We start from the raw sequence: 24,334 nt of genomic DNA, 5'->3' as shown, positions 1-24,334 counted from the left end.
AGTGGGAAAGTAATTTGAAACCAGAAAACACTGTTTAAATATACCTTGCTATCATTATTTATTATCCTTGGTAATTGTTAAAGAGATTATCAAACCTTAAGAAGCAATGGTTAGGTGTTAAATTATTCAACCTCCCCGGTATTCATTCTCTTTGTTTGATAAATTAAGAAAATAAAATTACATAATTTTAAATTATTTCCAACTACAAAATTCTGACTATCTATTATAAATGAATGGAGGAATGCACCAGGAGATAAATAATGCAAAAATATTTGTGTCACTTGAGAATACAGACTTGCCAAACACACCAAAAAAAAAAAAAAAAGATTAATATGTACTGAAAGTAATGACTAAATTAAGTGCTTTCAATTTATTATGCAACTTGATACTCTCATTAGTCCTTTGAGTTTGGTACTACTATTTCCATTTTATTATTTCAATTTTACAGATGAGGAACTGAAGCTGAGAGAGATTAAGTAACTTTCAAAGGTCACCAAGCAATGGAGTGATTGTATTAGAAATTAAACTATCCTAGGAGTTATAGTCATTGTTTATAAATATCATGCTGTACATACACTGTCCACAACACTTCTTGCATATTTTATAATATGATTATTGCCTAGGTCTATGGCGCTCCAAAATCAGCTTTTTCACTGAGAATCCCTGACACTTTTCATCTCCTAGTAGATTTAGAATACATCTGTGTTGGCTATAGATTTTCTGAACCAAACTCACACCTTAAGAGACTCTTTGAACCCCAGTATGTACTGGAGTGTACCTTGTAGCCAGTTAGTAATTTCATCCAGAACAGGTCATTGAGCCAAGTCCGCTGGACACACTGAAAGCTATAAATGTCCATGATGCTAGTCATCTCCTTAGTGACCCAGTCTTTTGAAGTACTCACTAAGACATGTCCCCAAGTACCAGACACTCCATTTGTCTCCCAAGGAAGACACCCAACAAGACCTTTCATTTTAGTGACTAGAGTTTATGTTTGTTATGTTAACATAGGACAGATCTTTATTTCAAAAAGAAAAAAGACTCCAAAAACCAAAGATAAAAAACTTTGTAAAGTATGAGCATTGTTTCTGAATATTCAATACCCATAAGCTTTTCAGATATTATCAAATCTGCCTTAGCTTTATATTATTTCTAATTCTACTAAAGAGAAATTCTTTTTACCAAAAGTGTCTTCATTCACAGCATTCATTCAGGGCTATTTTGTGCCTTTTGTCGGGGGAAAGGATATGAGAAGGAAATGTTAGAATCTGTATTTTCAGAGCCAAAAACAATACAAAGTGATATAAAGGATAGTTACAGCATGGAGCACATGGAAATTTCATGAAATTCTAATCCTTTTAGGAATAGATGTTCAATGTCATAGTGAGATTATCCCCTAGATGTCAATTCCCAAGAGCCCTGGAAAGGAGGACAAGAGAAAAGACAGAGAGGACCTCTAAACAATTTTCCCCTGTTACCTTACCACCTGTCTGAAAGGCCTTTCCAGGTTGGCTTTATGGATGGTATAATTTCACCCATATCCCCTAAACCATCTCCCATCTGCTCCAGAATGTCTGAATCCCCTTAATGGAGAACAAAGACTCTCATTTCACAGTTAGAGAGAAAATGCTCCGAGTGAAAGTGTCTAGTTGATGTAAGACTAAAACCAAAACCAATTCACACTACACTGTAGTCAAGTAGTCAGTCAGCAAGAAAAAAAGGAAATTGGTGGCTATCAGAGGCAGTCTTAGTCTTTGGTAGAGGAAAAAGGTTGAGGAATAAATGGATGGGCCCCTCAAAGAGGGTCAGAGTTGAGGGAACAGTTGAAGAAAAGGAAGGCTAGAGGTGGCAGAAATACTGCAGGTAAGTTCATAGCTCCTGTCCAGGGTGAGTGAATAGGACTTATTTCGGGTCCCAGCCTCATCTTAGCTGATCTAAACAGCTGGCTCCACTCAGCTGAGTCTGAAATGCAACTACTCCCTTTGTCTATTATTTGGGAAGTCAGAACCCTTTGCTGAACAGATAAATGCCTTGCACCAGTGGCCTTTAAGAGCAAAATGAGTTATAGGTCTTTATCTTCCATGTAATTCTGTCTCAATTTCTGTTACAGTCTCATGACATTAGCCTGACTTATTAACATGACATTTATCTAAGAGCCTCTAAGGCATTTTACATAGGTACCTGTAGACCCCTTTGTACAATCTGATATCTGTTTACCTACCATGCCTCCTATTTTAACAGACATAGTACCTATCCCAACCTCTAATGATTCACCTCAGACCCTTGAATGTGACTGCAAAAGTCATCAGTGAATTGTAAATATTATAAAAATAGTAAAAGAAAATACCAAGTGCAAACTGGTGTTTTCTGAAATTAGCACATTAATGCTTTACACAAACTTATGTATTTAACAATAAGTCTACAGTACAGTGTTGTTCACAACTGCACTTTACAGATGAGAAAGTTAAGGCACAAGGAGGCTGACTAACTTGCCAGAGTTCACATAGATAGGAAGGGGCAGGACCAGGATGTAAATCAAGCACACTGTCTTCAGAGACTTGCTCCTACTCTCTGTACCACACCACAACTGTGCTGCTCAGACAACCGGCAATCACTTGAGTCGTTTCTAATAAAACATGAGGAGGACTCCTTCAATCATCCTGATAGAAAACCAGTGACAGAAACTGCATGGAGGAACTGTTTGTGCTGTCTTACTAACCACCACCTCACAATTTGGGCAAAACCTTTTCTGCAACAAAACTCAAAACCCAGTTTTGATTTAAAAAAAAAAGAAAAAGAAATGTTTTGCCAGGTAGAGGTCAAAAGGTCACTTAGCAGTGCCACTGAAAAACTTACCTGTAGTTTGATTCCTGCTTAAAAGAGTTTTCCCACTAAGTAGAAATAATTGTCAATAAACCATTGATCATACTCTCCATCTGCTCATTTCCCACGCAGAGAAGAATCAAGGTAATATCTACCATAAGCAAGATAAAATAATCTCAATACCATTTTCTAGTTGCAAAGTGTAGAAATTATCTCTGGAGGCCTATATTTTGCTGCAAATCCTCAACAATAGGAGGTCACTAGGAATCATGTGAAACGAGAATACGAGATTCTATTTATTTAACCTCAAACAACTGAAGCAGGGTTCATATTTTGTTGGATGATTGCTGTTGAGCAATTCAACTCCCCTTATGAATTAAAGAAACTATTTGTCTTCCTGTCCAAAGGGATTAATGGTTTACTCCTGGTTACAAGTTGATGTAGAACTCAAGGTTCTTCTGTGCTAATGGCTGGGTGGTATTATTTCAGGCCAATCAGTGCTTCGTCATCTTTTTCAAGGAAGATTTTAGCCAATAAGAAGAAGCCTAATTTTGGGGGTGGTGGGGGAGGGGGGAGGGAGGGCTAAGTGGTTCATATATGTCTGGGTGATGCTGAAGGCTATCATTCCTGAGAAGAAGGCTCCCAGGTGGTAAGTTAAACATTTCTGGGCAGGGTAAAAATTATACTTAAAATTATGCTGTAAAGTGGATTCTGAGGAGTGGAGTAAAGGGGAGGATGTCAAGGGCTATGAAGTGAGAAGTTCCATAAAAACTAAAGAGGTAATAGCTTCACTTATTATTTCCCCAGGAATGATTATTTGGAGTTGAAGCTGAGATTTTTTTTTTTCTTTAATTCAAAGAAACATCTGCTGGGGAGAAGCAAGATTTTTATTTGTTTGTTTTTTGTATTTATCTATCTTTGTTGAATTTTCTTTGAAAAGCCAAATTTTAAGATATCAATAAAGGTAATATTCTAATGAAAGAACATTCTAAAATGGGATTATATCATGGATTGTGAAAATGATTATGTAGTCTATCTATCTCACAGTCAAATAAAAACCCTCTCAAAAATTGAGAATATTTCATTAAAGGGAATCAGTAGAGCTTGATTATTCTGCCTAAATATAGCATATAATTTTATTAAGGACTAAGATGTATTTCCTTACCCTGAATACTCCTGTTTTTTAAAGATTCCATAATCACATTTGTTAAAAAACAAATGTATGAACAAGTGAAATATTTTGAAGACTAGTAAAAGATCCAAGAACTCACAGAGACATCTTGACAGGATATATTTTTATAACCCGACAATAACTTTTCTTTAGAAGTTCTAAAAATATTTTAGAAATTTACTCATGATGTAATATGTGTTAATATCAATCATAACATACTTTCCAATTTTCACATTTAGTACTGTCAATGTACTGTGTTTCAGGCTGAGAATATTCTCACTAGCCTTCACTCAATTTGTTTGGTAGAGTTTCATCTTTTCTAAAGTCATATTGAATCCACCTGCATTGAGTACAAGCAAATACTAGAAATGCAGGTAGCATTTTAATAACTCCATTGGAAATTCTGTTTGCTGAAGCACGTCCCCAGTTATTTATTACAGGATTTAATTGCTTAGGTAACTAAGGTTCCTAAGTGTAGGTGTTAGTCACTCAGTCGTGTCTGACTCTTTGCGACCCCAGGTACTGTATCCCACTAGGCTCCTCTGTCCACGGAATTCTCTAGGCAAGAGTACTAGAGTGGGTAGTCACTCCCTTCTCCAGGGGACCTTCCCTACCCAGGGATCGAACCCAAATCTCCTGCAGAGACTTGCAGGCAGATTTTTTACTGTCTGAGCTACCAGGTTCCTAGACAGGTCATTTTTAAGGAAATGAATTTAAAGTTGTATGTCTTATGAAAGAAAACTGTTCCCTCATACCTCAACCATACTTAAATGTCTTTATATTACCTGGAACAAGATTAATTTTCTCTTTTAATGACAGCTTTGAAGAACATTCTGAAGATTGTATAGGAGACAATATATCAAGAATCTATTTGTTGCATTGTTCTAGAACAAAAGTCAAGAGCTCCCTAATGTAGCATGTTAGTGTTTGTTTTGAAGAGCAAATCTACACATTTTTAAAACAACCATAAAGTAGTCAGTTTAGTGAAAAATCTATTTGGAAGATGTCACTGAACAACTCCTCCAATGTATTTCTGGATTCCACGCCTAGTAATACCAGTCGCTTCCAAGTTAATGTCGTAAATGAGAGCCACGAGAGCAGGGCTGCTGTGAATGACAACGCTGACCCTCCACACTATGAGGAAACCTCTTTTGGGGATGAAGGCCAGAACAGATTCAGAATCAGCTTTAGGCCTGGGAATCAGGAGTGCTACGACAATTTCCTCCAAACCGGAGAAAAGGCTAAAACAGATGCCAGTTTTCATGCTTACGATTCTCACACAAACACATACTACCTACAAACCTTTGGCCACAACACGGTGGATGCTGTGCCCAAGATTGAGTACTATCGCAACACCGGCAGTGTTAGCGGGCCCAAGGTCAACCGACCCAGCCTGCTGGACATTCACGAGCAACTCGCGAAGGTAAGCTTAAGGGTACAGACAAGTATCCTCCTTATTCCTTCAGGTGATTCCCTACTCCATACGAACCTTATAACTGTAAACGTGTCCAATGTAGAGGTCTACGGCAAACTGTCCATCTTACTCACACAACTGTTCCTAGTTCCCGATAAACAGAAGATACACAAAAAGTGCTTCACAAATGTTTACTAGCTGGGAAAGAGAACTAAAAAATGAATTCTGAAAGTTAGGCAATATGTGGGGTCTTGTTTACAGTTATTGTCTATTCAATTCACACTTGGTTAAGCATGTCAATCTGAATACTAAGCTGGTTTCACATTGGTATTAATGGCTCCACAACAGTTGTAAAAAGAAGAGAAATCACTGGTGCTTGCTGTAGTTAATACTGTGCAAATAGACTTTAGAGCACATGGGTATTTTTTATATTCTTTAAAAAGAGAGAAGAGATGTATAAGATTCAGCATTTTATCCTTTCCTCTTCAAAACCTTGCCCAAAGTTCCTGAAGGCACTTAAGCATATAAAAGTAACTAAATTAAATTTTACTACAGAAGCAGCAGAAGTGGCTAAACTTTTCATTATTTATGGAATATGGCCAAACTGTTAGAAGCATGAGGCAGCACTTTTTCTAATCTTTAGCAAAGCATTTGTAAGCTTAGTAGATTTCTTCTTCCGTAACTTGTTCTAAAATATATTGATGCACTTTATTTTCCTGCTCATCTGGAACATAGTTTGGAATGAAGAGCACTCTTTATGTGATATAATTAATTACTATGAAGAATAATTAGTTGTCTCACATCTAAATGCACTCTACCTTTGCCTAGAGTTTAAGGTATGGGGGAAAAAATGGCTGGAACAATTCTTTTCATATTCATTCTTTCATTCAACCATTTTTAAATTAAATGATTGCCCACTCCAGGGATTCTAGGATTACTGCTAATACGATTCTAATAGAGGTGAAAAGCTCCCTTTAGTTTCTGCTCATCTTTCTTTCCTCAGGAAAATCCCTCTCCATAACCAATTCCTCTTGGCTGCTCAGGATTCCGAACCCTAGGTCCTAACTCTGGAGATTGAGCGACATCCAGAGAAAGAGCTGTGCCCCACCGGACCTTACTTGTGCTGTATCACCAACACTCTGCTAAGTGGTTGCTTTATTTATAGACATAAGATTTAGGTTTAATCTGGGATATTTGGTGCTTTAATCAAAAGACATTAGCAATGTAGTGGTTTCGGACAAAATGGCAGGCCCGAGAAAAGCTGCTGAGAAGCCAGGCAATTTGAAGCTCCAGTCAGACTAATGTGTCATTTTCCTTTTCTATGTGGAAGAAGGGGAAAGGAGAAGAAAGAAAAGGGAGAAGGAAAAGAGGGAAAAGAAGGTTGAAAGAAGGGGCACAAAGAGTTTCTGAGACATGGGAAGGGCAGAAAGAGAAAGTTAGAACCTTATAAAGAGGTTTTGATTTATCCTGAAGAAGTAAAATGAGCAGACTTGAAATTTTATTCCACTGTACCCTACCTCATTACACATGATAATTTTTAAAGCTGCATACTTTGTTAAAATTGTGATCAAAATTTAAATATTCTCACTCCCTTCCCCAACTTACAACAAAAGAAATGAAAATTTTAACTCCTGGGATTCTCCAGGCAAGAATACTGGAGTAGGTTGCCATGCCCTCCTCCAGGGGATCTTCTCAACCCAGGGACTGAATCCAGGTCTCCCACATTGCAGATGGATTCTATACTGTCTGAGCCACAGGAGTGGGTAGTTTGTCTGTTCTCCAGGGGATCTTCCCAACCCAGAAATTGAACCAAGGTCGCCTGCATTGCAGGCAAATTCTTTACAGGCTGAGCTACCAGGAGAGCCCCTATTAAAAAGGAAATGGTGTAAATTCACAGTGTTCTTAGGACTGATATTCCATAGAGAGGAAAGTGGCTGATTTACAATTTCCAAAGCCACAGTTTACATAAATATTTATATAAGGGGAGAAAAGTTCTGAGGGCACTGTTGTTAGAAAACTATCTGAATGACTGAACAGGAGAAATGTCATAGCTGCATTTGACAGTTTTGATGACTGTCTGAAATATCATATTATTTTTGAAAAGATGAGACTAAGGTCTTTAACTTGTAGTATTTTTCCTCAGATATGAAAGAATGGCAAATTAAATACATTAAAAACTAGATTTAGTCTCAATGCCCTGAATAATCATTCTGAACCAGTATAGTTATTCTTTTTGTGAACTTGATCCTTATCTAAGGTGCTCAGTCGCTTCAGTCCTGTCTGACGATATGCAACCCTATGGACAGAAGCCCGCCAGGCTTCTCTGGCCATGGGATTCTCCAGACAAGAATACTGGAGTGGGTTGCCATTTCCTCCTCCAGGGGATCTTCTCAACCCAGGGATCAAACCCACATCTCCTGTGTCTCCTGCATTGCAGGTCAATTCTTTATCACTAAGCCACTGGGGAAGACCCTCATCTAGGGCACTTCAGTTTGATTTAATCATGCAGAACTATGCACATAACCAAATTGGGAGCAGCATCTGAATATAACCAGCAAATCTACAATGGGCACATTCTCACAGCCAGGGCCATTCTAGTGTTGCTGCACTTGTGAGCACCTGTTCCACGCGTTCTTCTGTGCTGTCCTTCAGACTTTAACAGTCTGCTGCTGCTGCTGCTAAGTCGCTTCAGTCGTGTCCGACTCTGTGCGACCCCATAGACGGCAGCCCATCAGGCTCCCCCGTCCCTGGGATTCTCCAGGCAAGAACACTGGAGTGGGTTGCCATTTCCTTCTCCAATGCAGGAAAGTGAAAGTGAAGTCGCTCGGTTGTGTCTGACTCTTAGCGACCCCATGGACTGCAGCCTATCAGGCTCCTCCATCCATGGGATTTTCCAGGCAAGAGTACTGGAGTGGTTAACAACGCGGGCCTTCTTCAATTCATTTCTTCTTTGCTAGTGAATTTGATTCTGCTATTCTCCCTGCTTTCCCCCACCTCCCAAATAAAAGATGAAGACTTGCAGTGTAAAGTAAATATGCTGTCACCTTCTTGTGGTCCTTGACAGCTTTATGGTAGTTCTTCAAATCACAGATATAAATGATCACTAGAACAAATATTATATAATAATACTCAGACATGTCACTGATTTTGTATGCAAAAAAATAACTCTTAGTGTTTACTTAAATAATTTAAAAGTAGAAAGTAACTGACATAGTATAAGTTAAGAGATATTTTTTGATCCCTAATCTTGCTTTTAAAAGCCGTGTAGGAACAGTATATTCATACTAAATGGCAGAACATACTTAGTCAGAAATCAGTTGGATTTTGTGCAAATCCTGATTATAGCTTCCAAGCTGGAAAAAAAAATTACACGACAAGCTTGTCCTAGTAGGTAAAATGAAAAATAGGCTTGAAAGACGTTATTTTAAGTCTCTGTCTTAATAGAACTCCAGGAGTGATAGATATTGACAGAATTTGTAATCCCAATGATTTGATATCATAGTAAAGAAATCCTTTTCATTTTCTGTGTAGTAAAGAGCTAAATGCCTACACTAGTGGCCATGAATTACAGATTTCTGAAAACTCTGGTTAAAAGTAGAGAAAAATTACTTCATCCCTTACTTGCAGTACTGTACAAGTTGTTGCCGTTCTGTCGCTAAGTCGTGTCTGACTCTTTGAGACCCCTGAACTATAGCACACCAGGCTCCTCTGTCCTCCACTGTCTCCCTGAGTTTGCTCAAACTTACATCCACTGAGTTGGTGATGCTATCCAAGCAGCTTATCTTCTACCACCCCCCTTCTGCTTTTGCCCACAAGTTATGTAATATCAACTGATTTTGCAGGATGCTTGTAAATATTAGGGTTTATATGCAGACAAAGTCTAGCACATTGCTTATAATGAGTACAAACTCAAAAAATGATTCTCAATGATGGTCATGGTAATTTTTATACCAGATAATTTTTATTTTAAGTTTTATTTAAAAGTAAAATGCACACTGAAAAACATTTAATAAGTACTAAAAGTATATATACTGATTTTTCTTCTTTGATAATAGCTAGAAAGCCATTTGTCATTTTTTGGAGGTCTGAAAAAAAAATCACATATTTTATACTAAATAAAATAATCCAATTTTTAATCATCTAGAAAAATCCAGTAGCAATTTACTGAAACGACACGTGATTGAATCTTTACTAGTTTATCAGTATTGGAGGGGGGAAAGTCTCTTATCAAATGGTCTTTCTTTCTTTCTTTCTTTCCTTTACCTTTTTGAATACTTAACACACAGGTAAAACTCTCGGTAAATAAATAATCATTCCCTAAAGCTATGTAATTTAAAATGCATTTATTAAAGGTTGTGGGTCATCATTTATGGTAATGGAGTGTGAACAAACAAATTAATTCAAAGCATGGAGGAAAAAACTGGTTTCAGGCAGCAATCACAAAACTTTGAGTCTTCAAGACTTTGGTCCCAAGAACGTGCACCAGCCAGGAGTCTGCCAGCCCACTGTTATAGCTCACAGCTATGAAGTTCCTACAAATCCTCGCACTGAAGTGCTGTTCCACACTTTGATGATAAGTTAACTTTATAATTGCTGTTTGGCCTTACAAAGGAGGCATTTATTAAAGAGTGAAACCAGGTTTTGCTTTGCCATGTTAGAGGACGAAGACGGCAAACAGAAAAATGATTTTGCCTTAGAGTAAACTACTTCAAAGTAAGATTTTTAGAAAACCCATTGGATTTAACCTCATTGGCAGTATCCAGGAAAGGTTAAATAACTTGCTGGAGGACAAGCACTGAATTAATTGTGTAGATTCCGAGTTTCCTAGTTTATATGGGACAAAGATTTTTCAGCTTCCGCATGACAGCAAGGAATGGAAATGGATTCTACTTAAGAATTTGCTATCGGACCTTTGTTATTCATGCAATAAATATACATTCAAGGGATTTCTCCCCACTGTGATATAAGTATATTTAAAACTTTGAGACTCTAGCAGGTAGAACATACCTAAGAGAGAGTTATAGATCCTACAGTGACTCAAATTTTGAAAAATTTGGAAAATAACTGCTTACTAATTTTTGTATATAATTATTTCCTTGATATGCCCTCATAGAATATTATTTCTGTTGCACATTGTGATGTCCTAGTGATAAACTGAAGAACTGTTAAACTGTGACCAGAAGGGCATCCATCAGATAGAAATGTTCATTTAAGAAGAAATTTTAGATATTTTATTTACCCTTTAGCCTACTTTGTAAATGCTTTCTTTCTCTCTTTCTTTTTTTTTTTTTTTACAATAATTGGTAGTCTAATCCAGGTCTAAGGGTCAGAGTTACCATTAGAATTCATAGAAGAGCAGAGCAATTTCCTAGACCAAACCCTCAAGTTCAGGTTTAATCAGGAAACATGGATTGTAGTCCCAAGATTGCCTTTAAAAAGTGAGTGACTAAGGTTCTGTCTCATGGGCTCCCCAATTAACCCAGAAAAAGGAAATTGCTTCCTCCCTGACTGAGCAGCTGCTGCTGATCTGGCCATGGGATCTTATTAACTAAAATATTGACAATTTTGAAAGTTTTTCTCAAATCAAGTCAAATAAATGAATCTCCTAACCAAATAATCTCTTCAATATTCATGAATATTTTAACACATTCCTCAAGTCCTCACTCTCATTGATTTTTCCAGTTACACAAAATAAAATTTACATTTGACCTACTCAGCTGCCTTACAAGTGTAGAATCCTTTCAAAGAAAAACAGAATGTTTAATTGACTGGAGAACAACCTCAAGTATTTCATCCATCTGAAATTGACTGTATTGTATAGATATGTGAGATGCAATATAATAGCTCTAGCCACATGTGGCTATTGAGCACTTGAAAAGCGGTTAGCACAAACTGAGATGTGCTATCACTGTAAAATACACACTGGATTCAGAGACATGGTATGGAAAAAAAGAGTGTAAAATATTTTGTTACTATTTTTATAATGATTATTGCTGAAATGATAGTATTTTACACAGATCTGTTAAGTAAAGTATATTACTAAGACATTCTGTGGTTGAGCTCTCTCCTACAAGGTGGGGTGCCCCTACTACTAATGAATATTTATATTGCCGATATGGAACATAAAATATTCTACAAAAATTAAATATATTTTTTAATGTAAGGATCCATATCTGAACCCAAGTTATTTTACTAAATTCTTTTTCACTTTTTTTTGAACTAGCTACCAAAAATTTTTAATTACATGCATGTCTTACATTTGTGGCTGGTATAGATCACCAGTTTCTGCCCAGCTCAGCCTCAGTTTCTATGGACTTTGTTTATCCATACTTTACACTGATATGAGTATACAATGTCAGTTTCAATTATCTGTTAAGTAGGGGCTGAGTATGCTCAAAATGAAAATATTTCTCAAATAATTCAGAAATGAATTTTAACTATCATTTTCAGTTTTCTGTGCCATTCAGTTTTTTCCTAATGCTGTCAGAAAATAATAAGATAATCTGACTTGGGAAATATTGCCTTTCTATCTCTTATTTAATGTGGCCTGCACAGAGGAAATAGTGAGAAATGGACTACCCAATAGGGAAAGAAGAAAAAAGAACAAGAGGCAAGAATGAATAAGAGACGAGTTTCTCTGCTCCTAAGTGGTAGAGATTGGGTAGCCTTCAAGTCCACTTTATGGGTTCAGTACTGTTTATCGATGGCCTGCTCTATGGCAGGTCCTTGGTTTGTATTAAGAAGTAGCTCATACCACCATCTCCTCCAGTTCAGTTTGCATACAATAACTCCTATCACGTATTACCTTGGTTACCCAAGTGGCATAATAGTGTCATGAAAAAAGTCTTATGGAGAACAAAATTGGGAGAAATCCTCGCTTAAAGGACTTCTGGAAAGAGACAAAAGGTCAAAATCACTTGACTAAACAGCCCAGATTAGGGTCTCTTACAGTGGGTATGCTAATGGTACGTGCTAAGTCACTTCAGTCGTGTCCAACTCTTTGCAACCCTATGGACTGCAGCCGGTCAGGCTCCTCTGTCCATGGGATTCTCCAGGAAAGAATACTGGAGTGGATTGCCATGTCCTTCTCCAGGGGACTTTCCCATGCTAATGGGACTAAAGCCCAAAGAAGCAAGAACCCTTGAGCATGGCAAGAGCAAGAACTTCAGTTGTTCCCAAATAAAGTCCTTATAAAGTTGTTCTTTAATAACATAATCAACTGCTGAATCTAAAAGTCTTCCCTAATAATTTCAAAATCCCTCCTGGGGAAGATTGCTTTTGGGGAGCTCAGTGGGGTGTAGTCTCACCATTAGTCAATGAAATGCTTTGCTAGACAGGCTAAATTAAGTGGGCACATCTGAAATTATTCAGTCAAATCTAAAAGAAATGCTAGAAAGTTGTCTTTAACTTGAAAGAAACATAGCTATTTCTTTCTCCATTAAATTCAGAAATTATTCAACTGACAGGGAAGATCTTTTTTCAAAATTAGGCCACAGTGGGGGGAAAAAAACTAAGTAAAGGTTTTGATCTTTTTTTATAGGACTTACCACTTCTTATTTCTACTAGTTTTCTAGTAGTCAGTAGGGAGACTTCTCACCTTCTGTACAATACTATTGCACATCCAACAATTCTCAGGCAAAGGTATATCAAATCTGGAAGAAAATTCCCCTATAAGAGTAGTGTTTTTGTAGTCATACACTTTTTGCACCTTTGAAGAAAACTCTAAACCTTAAAAAAAAAAAAAAAAAAGACAAGAGACTTCTATGTGGTCCTTTATTGAATCTTCTTAAAGATACTCTGACATGAGTGGAGAATTTTTATTATCATTATTTCAGATGGATAAAATGAAGCCCAGGAAGGTTAATCGAAAGAAGGCCAAACATTGCATTAGTAAGAAATGTTAACTTTCATCTTACTTTGCCTTATAAAAGACTCATTCACTTTTTTTTTTTGTCCGCACCCCACAGTATGTGGGGTCTTAGTTTCCCAGTCAGGGATCAAAACTGTGCCTCCTGCATTGGAAGCAGGGAATCTTAACCATTGTGCCACCAGAAAAGTCCCCACCCCTCATTCACTCTTGATAATCTTTCTTACCTGCCTTGCACCCCCTCTTCCTTCTTTCCATCTTTTTGTATTCTAAATCTATCCAACTCTGATCATTCTCCCTAAGGTAATATTCTCACCAGTAGAACTGCCCAGTTTCCTTTACCATGCTTGCAGTCTCAGTGGGGCCTAAAATCACCCACAAAATGAACACATCATCTCCCGGGGCAAAAAATAATCATCTTATTAAAATGACTAGAATGTTTCCTTTTTTGACTCACACTTTATGTCAACTATTTTGATTTGCCTTTGGAAGTTTTATGGAACCATGTGTTGACCAGATATCATGTTTTTGCTCTCTATAAAAATGTAGAATGTATCAGTGGCCCCAGGTTCAGCTGATGTGGTTGCTAACGGTGAAGGGACACCTGGAGATGAACAAGCTGAAAACAAGGGAGAAGATCAAGCTGGTGCTGTGAAGTTTGGATGGGTGAAAGGTGTGCTGGTAAGAAAGTTCCTATATTTACAAATGAAAGCTATCTGTTCAATGTCCTGCTGGATTAAGTGCTAACAAGGCCTGAAAACAAGAGTCACAAAGATGCCTGGGTGTTGTCCCACTGTCACTTCTCACATCATTTTTCATGCTCCTTCAACCCACAGGTACGATGTATGCTGAATATCTGGGGTGTCATGCTCTTCATCCGCCTCTCCTGGATTGTTGGAGAAGCTGGAATCGGTAAGCACTCCCCCCACCACCCACTACATACTTTTCAATGTAAATTAAAAACTCAACAAGCAACTTGTTTTCACTGTTAATGCTGAATGTGAGATGAAGGTCACAGAATTAATCTGCATTTGGGCTCTTTTACTTGGCCTCTCTGTCAATGTTTGTCAGGAGGAAAGGTAAAGGGTTAACTCCTGGGAGGCTGGAATTTTCCAGCTTGCCAGCCAGATGAATGCTCAAGTAAATATTTCACCTTTTCATAGAGTTTTAGGTGTACAAGTATATGGAGATTCATTCATTTTAAATAATATATTCATGTTTGGGTACACACTGGCAATCATCAGAGTATCCCCCTTTATGATTATTGGCAAAACTTTACTAAACAAAAATAACTTGTAGAAAAACTGGGGAAAATGTGACTTGACTAATAAAAATGATGAATTAAAAAAAAATTGTGTTACTTTCAGGTACAAGCAGTAAGAAAACAAAGGTTAATGAAGTATTGCCAGATAGAAGTTTAAATAATAGATAATAACTATTGCTCATTTTTCTAAATGGAAAGTGGATGATGTTGAAATGATTTTGAGTGCTTAGTTAATGTTTTTAGATATTATATTCCATTTAAACTACTGTTTCTGATGGAAAACATTTTTATTGAGAGTATATTAGTTAAATTCATATGAAAATTTATTTGAAAGCTATTGAAGTTTCCGATTCAATGTGACAAAAATTATTGGTGTTCTCTATATATGGAAAATTCATTATATATTCACTTTGGCGGGGGGGGCGTAGCTAAAAATCATGAGTATCAAGAAAATAAAAGTTCAGATGTGCTTTCAGATTCTACTCCAAAATGTGTCTCAATTCACATATAAAAGGTATTTGGTCATTATTTACTGCCTTCACTCCTCAAAACTGATTCAGAATCACCAGAAACTTAACATGAGAAAGAAAGAGCTGGAACCAGTTCCCATAGTTTTTCCTTATTGCATGTTTAGCAACTGCTGGGTGCCTGACAAAAGGCTGCTTGCTGGCTTTATGATGCATATCAAATGAACACTTACAGCCTCGGGTCCAAAATAAGTCTATGCTGTTCCATGGAAAATCTGCATCTTAATATTGCCAAGTTGTTGCTCCAGGGTTTCATGCAAAATTAATTTTTTAAGGGCAGTTTAGTAACTTATTGAGATCATCAGGAAACAATACTTTGTTTGGAGGTGTGAGTGTGGCCCAGGGCAAGAGTGATTGTTTTGAATGCAGCTTATTTGAAACCCATATGTTTGGGCAATAATCTGAACTTTAATCAGATCTCACATTATTCTTCCCAATCAATCCAGCTTCATGATTATTGCAAAATTGCAGAATATGAAGAATGTTATCTTGTGCTAAACTGTTTCTTATACTTTCAGACATCAATATTGTTTCAACAAAGATCTTTTATTTAAGCAGTCAAGTCTAACTTCAGGAGAGAGTAGAGTTCTACCTAAATGGGTGTCCAGTGGGCTTTTCTATGAATGGAGATTTTTGGTTTTTCTTTACTCTGAGAAAATAGACTTTAGTGAGTAGTAGAAACTTAACTATCAACCTTACTCAGTTTTACTGGACTTTGCTACAGTCTTAAAACTGAATGAGTTGATTAAGTCACTGTCTGGGTCCCATTTGTGCTCTTTTTATTGGGAAAGAAAACAAACGAGTATGTACTCCCTTCTTGCTTTATGAGGGCCTTGGGGAAGAAACCTGAATACACTTTCAAGCTCAGACTCTGGAAACGAAGCCAGAAGGAAGCTGTAGCCAGGAGTAATGGCAGCTATAGTCCTTGTGTAACTATTCTGGGGCCGTAAGTTTTGGCTGCCTCGTCCCCAAAAGTATACGCTAGAATGAGCTGATAATGCCATCTACTTGTTCTCTGTCTTGACCACTTTGGCTGGGGCATGTAGTATCCAATGAACTTAACCATCAAGCAAGGAAGAAGGGTGTGAAAAGCAGATGAGACTGAAGCAAGTCATTTATATTCTGTGTATTTCACTTTCTCATCTGAAAATTAGGGAGCTGGATTAATTGTTTCCCAATCAATTCTTTGAAGATAAAGCTAAAGAATCTTCCTTAACAGGGAGACACAAATCGAGATAGGCTGAGGATAGCTCAATAATCTTCAGACTGCAGGGTGCATAAGAATTACCTGGGAAGTTAGTTACAACACTGCAGAATCCTGGGATTCACTTGGAAAGATCCAAAGTCAGTGAGGCTGGGCATTTTAAATAAGTACCCCAGGTATTTCCTGAAGCAGGTGGTTCAGAGACCCAAGTCTGAGGATGAACCTAATGTTTTCTAAGTTGCTTATACCCTGAGATTTTATATTTGATTGTGAGATGTATGCAAATCCCTTGCTGTTTAAAATACATACTTTATACCAGGATTCTAAATAGTTTACAGAAATATACACAATGCAAAAGGATAAATTAAGAATTGTTCAGAAAATAAAGGCAAAGTGAATATAAAGGTAGGAAAGTACTAAAAGTCAGACTAGTTTTAATATCATGAAATGCCAACTATATGATTCAGTCCAGTTGCTGCGGTAAGCTAAACATTCGCTATGAAACAATATCAAGAGTTAATGAGCAAAAAAATAAAAGGAAAGCATCTTTAGTGGCACACAGACCTGAAACTGCACAGTGATAGAGAGGCAGTGCTCACCACAGGATCCCTGTAAAGGATACAGAGAATTCAGTGCAATCATTTCTTACAACACCAAGTGTTTAAGATAAACTCTAGGAGCCAAACCAATATAGTCTAAGTTTGCACCTCATGCCCAACTTAGCCTCTTCCTCCTGCACTTTAAACTGTAGAAACAGCCTAGAAACTTTGGCTAAAACCAGGATATAACTGAAGGTGTCAAAAGAGCCATCTTCCAATGCCTCATTCCCATTTTTGTTCTTAACCTCCCTCCACTTCCCCTTCGTCTAGGGCATGGCCAGAAAGATCACAGCCTCTCTTAGCTGACTGCCCTTCTTACATCCTTGGAACAAGAGCCTACCAACAACAATTATGAAGCATTCACTTTATGTCAAGGAACACATCAAACAGGCACAGACAAGCACATTCTGGCTGCAGCCAGCGTAATTTCAGTGCCTGTGAGCCTGTAACTTCTCCCTGAATTTAAGGTTGACCTCCTGGCTCAACAGTAAAGAATCCACCTGAAATGCAGGATGATGCAGGAGAAGCGGGTTCAATCCCTGAGTTAGGAAGATCCCCTGGAAGACGGCATGGCAACCCACTCTTGTATTCTTGCCTGGAAAATCCCATGGACAGAGGAGCCTGGCAGGCTACAATCCATGAGGTTGCAAAAGAGTTGGACATGACTGATAGTTTCTACAGGACTGATCTATTGAGGAAGGTAATGAAGGGATGAAAGTGAAAGTTGCTCAGTCCTGTCTGACTCTTTGCAACCCCATGGTCTATACAGACCATGAAATTCTCCAGACCAAAATACTGGAGTGGGTAGCCTTTCCCTTCTCCAGGGGATCTTCCCAACCCAGGGATCAAACCCAGGTCTCCCACATTGCAGGCGGATTCTTTACCAGCTGAGCCACAAGGGAAGCCCAAGAATACTGGAGTGGGTAGCCTATCCCTTCTCCAGGGGATCTTCCCAACTCAGGAATCAAACCAGGGTCTCCTGGATTGCAGGCAGATTCTTTCCCAACTGTGCTATGAGGAAAGCCTTCAATGAAGGGGAGGAAGTTACAATTTTCCCTCTACTCATTTTAGGCTCATTGGCTAGTGCCCTATAAATTAGACTGAAAACATACAGATTAATAAAAGAAAAACAATCAGAAGTTTATTAACATGTGAATCCATTGTGCCTATAAATGGGAATCCTCAGTGATGAGTAACTCAGACGGGTGGTTAGAATTTGGTCTTATACAAGCATCTGAGCAAAAGAACAACACATTTTTAGAGAAATAACAAGACAAAGGAAAAGACTGAATGTCTAGAGTGGCACATTGTGAAAAGGCAAATATGTGGGAGAACTAGTGGAAGATGAGGCCTAGTTAGTAAAGTCTATGTAGATTCCTCTAGCACCATTTCCAGCTGTCTCCAATCTCTAGCTGATAACTATCCCCAGGAGAAAGGAAAACAGAGACACCTTTACAAATTTATGTCCTGCCTTTAGGCAAATAAGGGGAAGTATCTGCTTCTATTCATTGTCTTTAGCTCAAAGTAATCCTTATGCTAACATGGCAAATTTGGCAACAGCATATTCTGCTACCCTTCAATGTCCTCCTGGCTGTGAATTTCCTAAAACTGAGAACAGCCTTGCCTTCCTCTGAATTCTGGTCTACTTTCTCCCTCTCATAGTAAATGAATCTACACCATAAGATCCTTGAGGGCAGCTTTTTTCATTTTTATTTTTCATTGCATTTCACATACTGCCTAACACAGCTGGATATATAGTTGGCTTTTAATAAACAATAACAGTTACTACTACTGTGGATATGATTAAAAAGCGGCACCTTTGATTGTGTACTGTGTTGTATGCACTATGCTACTTTACACATGCATTCTGCCTTTACACGTGCCACTGCTTGCTTTATACATGGCCACTTTACACACATTCTTTCTAATTTCATTGCCATTTCTGGCTCAGAAAATAGGTAACTTATCAGAGTTCACATAGCCAATGAGTAAATGCAGTTTGATTTGATTCTTTCTACTTTATTCCTCTGCCAGATGAACAATTTTCTACACTATTAATATATATAATTTTCCACTCTTATGCAATCAAATAGACATGAAAAGATAGTTCCCTGGAAGATTGAATATTTACCCTTTACAAATAATATTAGCAGCTTGGGATTGTTCAGACCAATTATTATGTTTATGGGTGTCTAGAACTTCATAAATAGTGAGGTTCACGTTAAATTTTGACCAGCCATAGTTGCTTAATTAGGTGCAACTTTGTACTGCACATCTTAGGTCTTGAGTTTCTTGGATCTGTGCTACCATGGGCAGAAAATGTCAAAGCTGAGCATTTCCTCTGTGGTGGCTTCCAGACTAACTTGTTAAACTCATATGTGATCCTTTGGTGATTACTCTAGACTTGCTGACTTTTTTTGTAAACAATCTAAATGGATTATTCCACCATTTAATTGCCTTTACTTTTCCTTTCTCAACTGAGGTCTTGGTGTGATTATCATCGGCTTAGCCGTGACAGTGACTGGTATCACTGGTTTATCCACCTCTGCTATTGCTACAAATGGATATGTCAGAGGAGGTAATTAAACTTCTGACCTGCGTGATCATTTGTAAGGTAAAGGCAACACAGGCTCAAAGAGTTCACCATTGACATTTCTGAAGTGTTTTCAAAGGTAATCCAAGTTGGTTCCTTTTTTTTCCTTTTTTTACCCTGCCAGGCAAGAGAGACGCAAGAAAAATGGAGAAGGATTTAACCTTTGTCAAAACTCCAGCTTTCTCATTCAGGTTCCTCGCAAGCACAAGAGAAGGTCAAATGTTATGTTTTCTCTTTTCACAGCCAGGGTAACTTCTCTCCCAGGACACCAGCATAAGTCAACTTTTTCTTTCCAGGGCCGCATTTTAGATTGTGTTTACTTTTGGAGACCATCCTTCATCATAATGAGCAGTTCTCTGATTTTATCTTTATACCAGGCAAACCAGTTTCTCTTTAGCACGAAGGATCTCCACTGGGGCCCAAAGGCTTTGATGTAAAAACTTAAATTCAAAGCAGTATAGTTTGCAGCAATAGGGAATCCAAGGAAGACGAGTAAAATGTAATATCTTCTGTTTTTCATTGCTAACAGGTCTTGGAGTTCTCATAATTCTTCTTTCCACCATGGTCACTTCTATTACTGGGTTGTCAACTTCTGCAATAGCAACTAACGGGTTTGTTCGTGGAGGTAAAATTTCTAAGATATATAAATATTCTCAACACTTGTTACGGGTAGGCAAAAACTTTTTATTATTCTTTACTTCTTTTTGGTGGAAACAAGAAAGTAGCTCGATGTTCTTGAAGTTGGACCCAGAAGAAAACATAAGGTACTGTCCATATAGCCCCTGTCTACTCTGGTCAGCTCTGGTCTCTTTCTAACGGTCCTCTCTGGCACATTGCAGGTCATGGATTCCATATGCACAAATTCCTTGGGTAAATGCTTTACTTTTCAGGCTACTGCACAACTCCAGCTGGCGTTTCTTGAAAACCGATTCCTCAACACAGCTTCAGTTTTAAAGTTTAGTACATTTCAGGTACCTTCTAGACCTTCCTATACCTGGATGCAATGGGATCTTTTAGAACATTTCAGGTTTTTCATGGGGAGACGGATCATTCCTTGACAAGGTTCAAACTGCTGCCTCCTGAAGTACTTACTGGTGACTTCTTGAAGTCCTGGAACCAAACACCTTTCTTGGGGGATTTTTCAGGTCTTGGAGTCATCATCATCGGCCTGAGTGTGGTAGTGACAACACTTACAGGTATTTCTATGTCTGCTATTTGCACAAATGGAGTGGTAAGAGGAGGTAAGCCAATCCATGCACTTGTGACTACAAGCTTTGATTATGTAGTGATGTCTAAAGTTGGTTTAATGTTGGAAGTAAAATTTGTACATTGATAATTAGTTCCCAAAGGATTCAAACAAAACAAAATGATCCAAAATTTAAATAGCAAGGCATGATTCTTTTCACCTAAAATTAAGAGATCTCCAGAAAAGATTTTTTGGGCCCACCTCCTGTGAATGATCATGTTCATAAAGCAGAGAATGATCAGGTGTCTAGAAAGAAAGCATGTGTTAAAGTGAAATAAATGGTTTCTTTGTGCCTTGGATGAGCGCCGCTGGCTCTTCCCCAGGCCCTCTTAAAAGGGGTCTTCTTGAGCATCCCAGCTGACACTCCTGACACTTCTCATTCAGTAAGCCCTCAGAGTTCACCCCAATGCTATGCTACCAATGGCCAACAGGCTTCAGAAGATTCTCAAAAAGAAAATAAAACAAAGGGTTACTTTCAAATCATCCAGGAACATGTGGGCCTGGGCTGGAAATGAGTGAGTAAAGTCTGTCATTGTTCTTCAAACTTCCTTTCTTCCTCGACCAAGTCTAGTAATTGGCTGCTAATTTACTTAATGTAATCAGGACAATGGAAATAGTGAGGATTTGCCCAACCCAAATAAAACTTTACATTTATAGAGAAGGTGTTGCCCCTTCACCCAAAGGAGTTACTATGGAGGAAACAGTGAAGCTTTCAGTGAAAGACAGTTTTGGTTGTACTGTGTCTGTGTGTTCAGCGTCACTCTCCTACCACTAGTTCAGTACAGGAAGTCGTGAATTCACACGCTCTGTGATAACATCCAGTCACCTAGGCCTTTCAACAACTACTTATTTTTGCCTTCAGAACTCAGAACTTTCTCTCAGAACTCTCAAGGTGATTAGCCATTCTGGCTCAGTCTTTCTCACACCCAGAAGTACACAGCCATGTATAGAACTTCCTTTTCAAAGTCAAGAGAGAAGCAATCATCCTAAGCTCTCTGCAAGTTACTTCCCACCTGCCACCCCAATTCACATATGGGTATTTGGGGATAACCATGCTTTCTTGAGCTAAAATCATCAAAACTAAGTCTGATGTATAAAGCGGATAATACATAGCACTATATAGTTATCAATTTTAATGTAGTAAATATATGCCAAAAATTATACCAGAAATGAAGCTTGAATGACATTGATAAACTTTACCTACTTCATTTTCTGCCTGTGCTTGCCTGTTTCTGGAAATTTCAGATATGAAATTATTAATCTGAACTCTCCAATGACGTTAGAGACAAATAATTTTATAAATTCAAAAGACAAAGAATTTGAAAGAAAAGTTTGCTATGTTCCTATTTGTAGCATTTGTGTACTATAGGTTTTGATAAATTAGATTTTATCTAGTCAAGATAGTTTTATTGTAGATTATACACAGAATTCAAAGAAAGGCTAAGTTATTTATTAAGTTGACACAAGATTTCTAAAATTACGAGGATTTGTAATATTTTTATTAAAAAAAAATTAGAATAGTTAGTATTTTAAATGTTCTCAGACAGTCAAAATTATTTGGTCATATAAACTAAATCCTTTAGCAGTTTGTCAGTATAAAACATGTTCATTTCTTATTTCAGGTGGGGCCTACTATCTTATTTCCAGAAGCTTAGGGCCTGAGTTCGGTGGATCTATAGGCTTGATCTTTGCTTTTGCCAATGCAGTGGCTGTTGCTATGTATGTGGTGGGATTTGCTGAGACTGTGGTAGATCTTCTTAAGGTAATTAAAAGCTTTTGTTCTCTTCATCCAAGCAAGATAATTTGGTTTAATTTGCTTTTCCAGGGCACTAGAGGATATCATTATGGCAAGATGAGAGGAAATAGATTTGTTGTGCAGAATGTGGAAGCTGAATATAGTTGGCATCAGAACTTCTTAGAGTCCTGGCTCTCACACTTACCAGCTGACAGATTTTGGACCAGTCCCTTTGTTCATCTGAACCTTGCTTTTCAAATCCATAATATGGGTTAATAATATTGTCCTATGTCTTTCATATAAATGTGGTACAGATCAAATGAAATAATGGACATGAAATACAGGGTAAAACATGAAAGAAAAGATAAATAATGAGCATTATTGTCAGCATCAATATTACTATTATGGTTACAGATGTCCAAAAGGAAAGAAAGTTCAAACATTAGCACTCATTGTAGGAAACGGCATTTTTTAGCATAGGTGCTCTGTCTGGATGGTATGTATGTGAGCACATTAATTAACTAGTAGGTAAGCTAGCTTCCAGTCCTCCTTCTGTGGAAGTGATAGCAGATACTGAATTCAATAGGTAATAGTACCTCTAGCTGAAAATCAGATTAAAAATGAGTGGATTATATAGTTCATAGTTTGTTCTTTAATTGAGTAGCACTTATTTTTTGATATTCACATTGGAGACCACTCATTTTCATCCCTCTAGGATTCCCCTTGACACACAGAAATAACTGGTTGTTCTCCTGAAACAAAATGTGATAAGTGTACATACCCATAATTTTACTTAGTGCTACAATAGCTTCAAAAGCTGTGCCTAGAATGGATCTCTAAAAATTTTAACTCCCAACCTTGGCTATCAAAGGCTTATTATTACAAGAAAAAGTAATGCTAGATGTTTTATCTTCTCAAATTTATGAGCACTTCATTTTTCTATTATCCCCAGACAGCAGGGCATAGTATCTCTTTTTACTGTTAAATGCTACAATAACACATACAGACCAAAAAAAAAAAAAAGAAAACTTCTAACTATTTAGGGGGGATTTTTTGTTGTTGTTCCAGGAGAGTGATTCGATGATGGTGGATCCAACCAATGACATCCGGATCATAGGCTCCATCACAGTGGTGATTCTTTTAGGAATTTCAGTAGCTGGAATGGAATGGGAAGCAAAGGTTAGTTTCTCAAAATGATATTACCAACAACTGCTAGTCAGCTTCCTGAACAAATTGCAGGAATAGAAGGAACTCCATATTCAAAAGGAATTGCTATTATTACTTTCTATGGTAGAAGGAGCCTGGTCAGTGCTCAGTGGAACAAGTCCTCAAAGCACCTAGTCCAGGCAGTCCTAAGTCATAGCTCATGTGATCAGGCCTATACTTTGTCCTTTATTCTGTAGTCACAGTGACATAGCCAACAAGATTGCTGCCATCTTCACGCACAGACCCCTTGTGGTCATAGCAATTGTACATACTGGAGGCCTGTGTCTTTTCCTCGTTTCCCTGGTATCCCCTTCCTAGCTGACCATGAATGCTGACATCCACAAGATATGACAAGCGTGTTGGGAGAAGATAACAGAGGCAGAAACTGTCATTCCCCTCTGAAATCCCGTGCTCCAGCAGTAAATCTAAGGGTACCAGAGGTCCTGGAACTAAAGAATATCTGGATTTAATGATTAGTATGTTGTCATTTAGCCGCTAAGTCATGTCTGACTCTTTGTGACCCCGTGGACTGTAGCCTGCCAGGTTCCTCTGTCCATGGGATTCTCGAGGCAAGAATACTGGAGTGGTAGCCATTTCCTTCTCCAGGGGATCTGCCCGACCCAGGGATCGAACCCGTGTTTCTGCATTGGCAGGCAGATTCTTTACCATCTGAGCCAACAGGGAA

The 24,334-nt window shown here is 38.0% G+C and overlaps 1 protein-coding gene across 4 annotated transcripts in view; it reads left to right on the top strand.

The window, feature by feature from the left end:
* Window positions 1–3,422: 3,422 nt before the first annotated feature.
* Window positions 3,423–24,334, top strand: part of SLC12A1 (solute carrier family 12 member 1) — an 89,765-nt gene continuing 68,853 nt past the window's right edge. Inside the window, exons 1-7 of one of the 4 annotated variants that reach the window (XM_043472064.1) lie at window positions 3,423–3,472; window positions 4,814–5,417; window positions 13,825–13,956; window positions 14,112–14,187; window positions 20,608–20,703; window positions 22,331–22,470; window positions 23,512–23,622. In XM_043472064.1, the coding sequence (XP_043327999.1) occupies window positions 4,998–5,417; window positions 13,825–13,956; window positions 14,112–14,187; window positions 20,608–20,703; window positions 22,331–22,470; window positions 23,512–23,622 (975 nt within the window). In that variant the 5' untranslated portion in view covers window positions 3,423–3,472; window positions 4,814–4,997. Of the gene's footprint in view, window positions 3,473–3,769; window positions 3,788–4,813; window positions 5,418–13,824; window positions 13,957–14,111; window positions 14,188–19,351; window positions 19,448–19,991; window positions 20,088–20,607; window positions 20,704–22,330; window positions 22,471–23,511; window positions 23,623–24,334 lie in introns of those variants that run through there. The other 3 variants (XM_043472061.1, XM_043472062.1, XM_043472063.1) reach the window with 3 other exon arrangements.

Source organism: Cervus canadensis, chromosome 6 (assembly GCF_019320065.1).
Source record: "Cervus canadensis isolate Bull #8, Minnesota chromosome 6, ASM1932006v1, whole genome shotgun sequence".
NCBI classification, from domain to species: domain Eukaryota; kingdom Metazoa; phylum Chordata; class Mammalia; order Artiodactyla; family Cervidae; genus Cervus; species Cervus canadensis.
The sequence above is the reverse complement of the archived record's forward strand: the minus strand, read 5'-3'. Positions and strand labels throughout refer to the sequence as shown.